Source organism: Chinchilla lanigera, unplaced genomic scaffold (genome assembly GCF_000276665.1).
Source record: "Chinchilla lanigera isolate Chin_1 unplaced genomic scaffold, ChiLan1.0 scaffold00006, whole genome shotgun sequence".
NCBI lineage: Eukaryota > Metazoa > Chordata > Mammalia > Rodentia > Chinchillidae > Chinchilla > Chinchilla lanigera.
This window is the reverse complement of record NW_004955407.1, coordinates 41648975-41657313: the sequence shown is the minus strand read 5'-3', so window position 1 is coordinate 41657313 and position 8339 is coordinate 41648975. Positions and strand designations below refer to the sequence as shown.

At 61.1% G+C, this 8339-nt stretch overlaps 1 protein-coding gene across 1 annotated transcript; it reads right to left on the bottom strand.

Moving 5' to 3' along the window:
• Nucleotides 1-6485: 6485 nt before the first annotated feature.
• Nucleotides 6486-8049, bottom strand: LOC102028381 (pollen-specific leucine-rich repeat extensin-like protein 1). Its single transcript, XM_005375957.1, has 2 exons — nt 7672-8049; nt 6486-7606 (listed from the first exon to the last, which is right to left on the bottom strand). The coding sequence occupies exons 1-2, from the start codon at nt 8009-8011 to the stop codon at nt 6486-6488; spliced, it is 1461 nt and encodes a 486-aa protein (XP_005376014.1). The 5' UTR covers nt 8012-8049.
• Between the last annotated feature and the right edge of the window lie 290 nt (nt 8050-8339).

Below are 8339 nucleotides of genomic sequence, written 5' to 3'. Positions count from 1 at the left end.
AACTTCCCTCCATGGGGAAATTCCTGAAACCAACAGTTGACAAACCCACACACCCTCAGGAGGGCTGGGCGCCAGATAAAGAGCCCTCTGCGCAGCCAGCCCCTGCTGGGGACCGTGTGGGAACCCAGCAGGGCTAGGGGACCCGTTTCTGCTTCCAGGGCCTCCGCAGGGTGCAAAGACCTGCCACCAACTGGGGAACCCCCAGCAGCACAGCGCAAGGACCTGCCGCCACCCCGGGCCCCAGCAGGGCATGAGGGGACCTGCCCCGTAGCCTGGTCTCAGGGGTCCCTGGCCCCCCAAGGTTGCGGGCACCAAGTTCCAAACAGCGGAGAGCAGGGGAGCCTGTACCCCAGGAAAACTGGTTTTCTAAGTTTTTCTGGTTTGTTCTCCGCTCTGATCTGTCTTTCCTCTGGGAAATGCGCTTTGCCAATGACTAATCACAGCCCTGCTGACATTGTTATTGGCTGTCACCTGCACCGCCTGGTCCCTAGCCCCTCAGGACGCACAGAGATAAACCTGCAGAGGAAGAGATAAGCCCACAGCTGGAGGCCAGACCTGCGGGCCACCTGCCTCTCATACGGCCAGGGCCACTGCCCTCCTCCTCTTCCTCTTCCTCAGCGGCTGGCATGCGGCCATCACAGTGACCCCCTGGGGCCCAAGGCTGCCCCAGAAGGTCAAGTTAGGGATCTGAGGAGCAACAGCCTCCTGCCGGCCGACACCCTGCATGGAGCTTGGGACCCAGACCCCTCATGTCTGCCCTGCTGACTCTGTGTGCGGCACTCCTGCCCCTGGTGACCCCTGGCCATGGTGCCCAGCGCTGGGAGCCCTGCACAGGTAAGGTGGGGCAGGGGACACGGGTGGGGGCCGGGCTGTGGAGTGGGCAGGTGTCAGGTCAGTACCACTTTCCGATGCTGAGACCCCTGGGGAGCAGGAGAGGCAGGAGGAGCTGCGAGATTAAAGGCAGCAGCCTTCACAATGGGAATGCGGAGGATCTAAGCTGCTGCAGAGCTTCAAAGAGTTAAACAGCAGCCTCAGCCTCACAAGTGCCTACCTGTTGGCCTCCGGGGAAGGCTGTACACCTGCTTCAGGAATGAGCCGCAGTGCCCCGCCTGTGGGTCCCGGGATGGAGACACCGTCCTGTGTGTGGCAGGCCAAGGGCCACTGTGGGGCTGGCCTGGCCCCACCTGGGCAGGAGATGGGACACACAGGTGCAGCCCCAAACACATGGGTCTACAGCCTCCCCCAAGTGGAGAGCAGAGCGGAGGGAGGCTACAGGTGCCTTTTTTCCTCCTTTTATCTTCTCTCCCTTCTTTGTAGTACTCAGGACCTTTGCACTGAGCTGCATCCTCAGCTCCTTTTATTTCTCATTTTGAGACAGGGTCTCGATGAGTTGCTGTTTTCCAGGCTGGACTTGTGATCTTCCTGCCTCAGCCTCCCAGAGTGCTGGGATTACAGGTGTACACCACCACACCTGATTTGTTCCCTTCTTTTAGAAAGGCTTTGACTGCATGACATCATCAAACCTGGGTTTCTGCCAAGACATTTACTTATCAAATCAAGCCACAGTGCAAAGAAACAAGTGGACTGGTGGCTGGGAGCTGGGAACCGGCCGGGGTCAGTCAGCTGGCGGTGGAGCGCTCAGGCCTTGCCCAGAGGCTGTGCAGAGCAGGGCCTGGTTTGATTTGCAAATAGCTGGTCCCTGGTGCCTGGGACGGTCTGCTCCCTCCACCGCAGGCCAGGCCTGCTCTGCTCCGAAGCCACATGAGTCCCGATCACCCCGAGGTCTGGTTTGGATGCTGACCTGTGTGAGCCGCGGTGGGGGTATCCACAAACGGCCTAGGAACGGGGGCCGGGGGCGTGTCAGGCAGCACAGCTGCTTGAAGGTGGGGAGGGACTGCAGCCACGGCCCCCTGCCTGAGGTGACTGCAGGCCATGGGCTGCTCCTGCCCAGGCCCGGCACCACCAAGCTTCCCTGACCTCAGACGACCGCAGGCCCCGGGCCAGTCTGTGTCTCTCCCATCAGGGTCCAACAGGAGCACTCGGGCCGAGCCTCAGAGGAGCCCAAGCAGCGCCCAGCCGTCAGGAGCCCGTGGCTGTGCTCTGGGAGGGGGTGAGTCACGGGCATGTGTGTTCAGGTTCCCTTCAGCGCCGGGCGCAGAGTCAATGTGCATAATCATAATAAAGGTTATTTATAAAGCCCGCCTCCTCTGCCCCGCAGGTGTGTTTCGAATAGTTACAAGATGACCCAGTTATAAATACCGTGATCTAGGGAGGAAAGATGAAAGCCAGGTAAATACCATGGAGCTAAGCTTGGAACGCTCCCAAGAGCCTCGCGTTGACGCCTGTGAGGGTTTCACATTGCTTTCAAAGCCGCTTTGGTTCCATCTGGGTTCGGAAAGCCCCCAAGTTGACATCAGGGCACGTGTGTGCGGTGCCGGTGGGCCTGGTGCACAGGAGGCACGGGGGTCTTGGCGGCCAGCGCATCTGGGAGCACAGAGAGGGAGCCACAGGGCTGTGGCTAGTGGCCGTCGTGGTGTCCCCCCAGGCTCCCTCCCCCTTCCTCTGGAGGGCCGGGGACACTGCGTGACTCCAGTATGACTGCCTTCTCTCCCCTCCTGGTGTTTAGTTTGCAAATAGGTGACTGTTGGGTGTGGGGAGCTGGGGGATGGGACCGCCAGGTGTCCCCAGCCAGCGTCTTTACTCCGAACTTTGCAAGGCACAAGCTGTGAGCATGAGCATCGTCAGGAGATCACAGGGGCTCCAGGGATTCCACCTGAGTCTGGGGCGCACAGCGGGAGGCCTGGGGGCCGGGGCGCCTCGCTGGGATGTGGAGCAATCTTTGCTGCTCAGCTTTCTTGAAATCCAGACAGCAGGAGCCCATCTTGGATGACTGAGGTGCATCGGGTGACCAGCAGGGTCCCTGGACTTCTGGGACCAGAATCCTTCTGATGTGTGCAGGCCACTGGGCAGCCCACCGCAGACTGGCACGTTGCGGGCAGCAAGCTCACAACTCCAGGCCCCTTCCGGTGGCCCGTGTGGCTGGGTGGAGACTGGAAGGGGCTGGATGTTTGAGCAGGGCCTGGCATCTGAGTCTGGCGCGGCCCTCTGTCTGCCAAGGCCCGGGTCTCCCTGGACAGGTGCCAGTGTAGACGGTTTAAGTCTCATCTCAGAGAGGCTGGGCGGGCGGTCAGCATGGACTGGTCATTGCGGGCAGCCAGTCCGTGGGTGCTGCAGCAACCTTGGGGTGGGCACAGGACAAAGGCCACAGAGTGGGCAGGGTGTGTGGGGCCGAGGTGTGCTTGCGGTGGCTCAGCGGGATTCAGGGCAGACACCTTTGCCTTCCAGGTTTTCTTCGTGCGTGCTGCTGGGATGGAGCCCTGGGCCCTGAGCATGCCAGAAAGCACTGCACCCCAAGCTGCACCCCGTCCTGGACCCCATTCTCTTTGAGCTTTGTCCTTTCCTGAGCTGTGGGCAGCCGGTGTCTCCAGGAGTATTCTAGGCTCTGCTGGCCCAAGAGCCCTGGCTGGACACTGAGCCGGGCTCAACTGCTGAGGGGCAAACGGCTGCAGTGCAAACCCTAACACCCATGGCTGGGGCGGTGCGGGCCTGGGCTGCATTCTGGGAAGGGTGGGCCGTTGGGAGGGTGTGCGGGGGTCCTTGAGGTCAGTGGGCTGATTTGCTGTGCTGAGCATCACCCCCATGCTGGTGACCTGGCATTCTGTCCCCTGGGGTTTGTGGGAGCTGTGGGGGACAGCCAGACCCTGATGGGGGCTCAGGGTTGGGCCAGTGCTTTTGGGGGGGTGAGGGTGGAGGCAGGACTCCGATGACATCGCTTCTTCTGTCACTCTGGGACAGGGCCGCCCTCACCTCAGCCCTCCTTTCCTCATTGCCCACCCTGGAAGGCCTGACCCATCTGGTCAAGCTGAGGCCGTGCTGGAGCCAGGGCCCAGAGGTCCCCACCACAGAGGCTGTGTATGCCTGGGGCAGGTCCAGGGGCCTGGAGGACCAAAGGGAGCACATCTGGGGATGGGGAAGGGCAGCGAAGGCTTCCTGTGCGTGGAGGCCCTGCCGGGCTGGGCAGGCAAAGTTAGACTTCAGCCTGGGTGCAGAGGTACCGAGGACCTGAGCCCTGAGGTACCGTTCAGGGCACCTTCTTTTTTTGTTTGTTTGTTTGTTTTGGTTTTTCTCTGGTACCAGGAAAAGAACTCACGACCTTGCACTTGCCAGGCAGGCGCTGTGCCACTGAGCTAAATCCCCAGCCCCTCAGTTCGGGGCACCTTCCCTCCTACCCTTGGCTGTTCCCAGCAGCTCTTCACCCTCGCTCCAAGGGTCCCGAGTGCTTCAGTCCCAGGCCCTGGGAGCATGTCCCTGGCACCGTCCCCGGTAGGGTCCAAGAGGCCCCAAACCAGGAGTACCCACTCTGGGCTGGCACTGCAGGTGATTTGAGCCCTGCTGCCAACTGCAGTCCCCTCAGAGTGGGGCCAGTGAGGTGGGGTTCAGCCCAGCCTCTGTGTGCCGAAGGTGGGCTCACACGTGCCGTGGGGCCTCTCAGGAGGGGGCCCAGTGCCCCTTCAGTCAGGGCTCCCACATGGGGGCCAGAGCTGAAAGCCCAACCTCACTGGCTGGCTAGTTTTGGAGGTTGGAGGCCCTGGCTGTTGGGATCCCACTTCTAGTGCTGAGGGGCCTTTGCCTGTCTCTTCTATTTGTTTAATTTATTCACATTCTTAGATAAACAACTTCCATCTTCAGAGCATCAGAAGCTTGGCTGCCTGAGCCATCCCTGCGCAGCAGACAGTCACTCTCCACCCCCAGGAGACTCCTGTGGTGGGGCACGGTGGGTACACCCCTTACTCCCACCCTGCCTGATCTTGGAAGCCCCTGGGGGCATGGTCCTGGGCAGTGGCCCCGGCCTGCACTGGTCCTAAAGGATTCAGACGCCCCCAGCAGTGTCCCTGAGGGCCCACGAGTCCGGCCCCAGCTCCACTCTGAAAGCCAGGGTTGGGGGACAGCTGTGTGTCTTTGTCCTTACGGGGGCAGGTAGGGGCCTTTGCCCACCCCCAGGTGGCTGGGGGGACTTTGGTCCAGGCAGGGCTCTGTGTGTGGGTACTTGGTGAACCCCACTGGTGTCCCTGGTTCCTCCCTTGTGGGTGTGCGGGGCAGTGGAGGCGCTTTGGAAGGTGGTTTGTTGTTCCTTCCAGGTCGGCTGTGCTGTTGTGCCCCCGCAGTCGAGGTTTTGGTCTTTTCCTCTGGGGGCTGCTGGTTGTTGTTTGGCTGGCGTTCCTCTGTGGTTGTAGGTCGGCGTTTTGTTCACACTTGCTTGTGTTTGGGCTGCAGCACTGTGTGTTTGGCGGGTGTGTGGCCGGACGGTCGTATTCCGGGGCTGCCGGTGAGGCTCTTTTCCTTCTTTTGGTTTGCGTTCTTTCGGCGTTATCCGTGCCGGGGGGGCTGTGGTCTGTGGCGGCGGTGGAGGTGCTGTTCGTGTCCGGCTGTGTGGTGTGGTGCTCCCAGGGTGTGTCCTTGTGACTGTGGCGCTTTCGGGCTCCTCAGGTTCGGATTTGCTTGGGCTGTGCCGCGTGTGTGTTGCCTTAGTGTTGAGGGGCTTTGGGGGTGGGGGCGGCGGGTGGAGGGGGCTGCTGGTGGCGGCGGTCAGGTGGCCTGGCTTCTCCTGCGGCCCTGCTTGCGTGTGCTGCCGTTGGTGCCGGGTTGTGTTCGCCGGGTTTGTTGGGTTGTGTCTGTGTCCACCCTGGGGTTGTTGGCTTTTTTGCGTGGTGTGTTGGCGCTGTGCTTCCTGTTGGTGTCTGTTTGCTGTGATGTTGGTTTGGGGGTGTCTTGTGTTGGGCGCGGGTGCTGTGGTTGGGTGGGGGTGGGCTGTTTGTGGTGGCTTTGGTTTTTGTGTTTTGCAGGTCCTCTCAGTGCTGCGCGGGTGCCCATTCCGTGGGTGATGGGTGCGCCGAGCCTGCGCTGTTTCGTGTCTCGTCTTGTGTTGGGGGTCTTGCTTCTGTGCCGCTTTTTTGTTAGTTCTTTTGTTTGGTGAGTGTTGGTCTGGGGGGGTGTGGCCTTGTGAGTGCTTGCCGGTTGCGTGATTTGTCTTGGGGTTTGTCCTTTTCTGCCTTGTGTGTGATTTGGGTCGCTTGTTTTTTTACTGGTGGCGTTTAATGTTTTGTCCTGTTTCTGTTGTTGGCTGTCTGGTGCTCTTCTTTTTGGGGTGGTTTGTGTTTGCCAGCCTTGCCCTGTGTGTTGTGTGCCTGCCTTCTGGGCGTGGCGCTCGGCCGGTGGGGGGTCCGTGCTTCTCTCGGGTCTCTGGGTTTTTGTTTGTTTGTCCTTGTTTTGGTTTTTTTTGCGCTGTGTCCCTTGTTCGGTCGTTTTTGTCTCTGGTTTTTGTGGGCTGGTGTGTTTGTTGTTTGTGTTTCGTGTGGTTTTCAGGTCAGGGGTGGTTGGTTTGGGGCGTCGGTGTTCTGTGTGTCTTTTTGGTTTTGGTCTTTGGTTCATCTTGCCCGTGTTTTCTCTGTGCCCACTTTTTCGTTGCTGAGGTGTCCGTGTTTTTTTGGCTGCTTCTTGGTGTTGGGTGCCTGGGCGGTGGCTGGGGGGGCTTGTGGCGGGCACTGGTGGCTCTGTGGTGGCTTTTGTGTGCTTTGTGGGTCTCTGGGTATGTTCATTGGGAGTTTGGTCTGTGGGTGCTGTTGGTCTTGCTGTGCTTTTTTTTTCCGGCTGCTTTGCTGGGCTTTTCCGTGGAGAGCGACGTTGTCCGGGGGTCGGTTTTCCCCCGTGGGCGTTGGTGGGTGGCCAGTGGTGAGTTGTGGGGTCTGTGCTCTTGCCAGGTGTTTCGTGTGCTGGGGCCCTTTGCTGTCTGGTGCTGTGTGTTGAGCATGGTCTTTGGTCTGTGGTCGTTGGCTGCGGCTGGTGCGGGGGTGTGCTTTGTGCCTTGTTCTGTTCGTTCGTAGCTGCTCGGACTGTCCCTGGCGTGTGGGGGGTGGTGTGTGGCGCGAGCGTGTGTGTTTATTAATTTGAGGGGAGGAGACTTGGGTTGCGGGAGGTTTGTTGCTGCTGTGGGGCGGTGAGGTTGGGAGGTTGAGGGCGGTTTTCAGGGGTGGGCCGGGGGTGAGGTGTCCGTGCCGCCCGGTGGCTCGGGTGGTTAGTCGGTGTCGTCCGGGTCCTGGTCTTTGTTCCTGCAGGTCGGTGCCAGGCTGCGGTGTGTGTTGAGGTGTGTGGTCTTGGGTGTTCTGAGCTCGTGGTGGGTGGGGGTTGCGGGGGTTGTGCTGCAGGCCTTCTGGGGCGCCGTGAGGTTGGATCTGGGCGGGCGGGGGCAGGTGGGGCGGGCGAGTCGGGATCTGGAGTTGTGTGGGCGGGAGCGGCTGGGGTGGCCGGGGGGGGTGCAGGAGGAGGCGGCTGGGGCGGAGGCGGGGGGTCTGCAGGCGGGTCTGCAGAGGGGGGGGCCGGGGGGGGAGGCGGGTGTGCAGGAGGGTGTGTTGCAGCCGGGTTTTTGGCAGGGGGTGTTGGAGCAGCCAGGTGTGTGGCAGCTGGGCTTGTGGCAGCCGGGCGTGGAGGTGCCTGGGCCGCTGGGTGTTGGGTGGCCGGGGTTGCAGGAGCTGGGCGCAGGGTGGGTTGTCTGGTGGTGGGAGGAGGAGGAGGCGGTGTGTGAGCTGGTCTGTTTGCAGCAGGCGGGTTTGGTGCCTGCGGGGACGGGTGTGGAGGGCTGGGGGTTGGAGCAGTCGGGTGTGGAGCAGGCGGGTGTGCAGCAGGCGGGCACACAGCAGGACGGCTGGCAGGAGGAGGAGCAGCAAGCCGGCTGGCAGCTGGACTGCTGGCAGCACGTGGGCGTGCAGGAGCTGGTGCAGCCTGACTGGCAGCATGGGGTGCAGATGAGGCTCAGGCAGGGGGCTGAGGTGCAGCAGCTGGGCTGGCAGCAGCTGGGCTGGCAGCAGGGGGGCTCGCAGCAGCTCTCTGGGCAGTCGTCCACCTGCCAGGGCTCGGTGCAAGCGCTGGAGCAGACGGACATGGTGGAGGCGGCCATGGTGGGGTTCAGTGGGTGGAGTTGTAAGTGTGAGTGTGTGTGAGTGCAAGTCGAGTTGTGTTCACAACTGAGGATGTGCAGTGCTTATATACCACTCAGTTCCGTGTCATCCCAGCGTGCCCTCTTCCCTGTTGTTGCTTGGAGAACTTGGAAAATGCTTGTCTGGGCCTGTGGCTGTCACTCAGCTTGTGAAACTCCCTCAGTGTTGGAGCCCAGTGTCCCCTGCACCAAGTAGGGATGTCGCCAGACCTGGGTGGAAAGGCAAGAGCATCATAGCTCCTTCTAATCCTGCCTGGTCATTTTCTCTGGCTCTTACATAATTCCCCTT

Coding starts and splice junctions, on each gene's coding strand:
- LOC102028381 (XM_005375957.1), bottom strand. CDS start 8,011: ATGGCCGCCTCCACCATGTCCGTCTGCTCCAGCGCTTGCACCGAGCCC. Junction 7,607..7,671: donor CTCCACACCCGTCCCCGCAG/GCACCAAACCCG, acceptor TCCCACCACCAG/ACAACCCACCCTGCGCCCAG.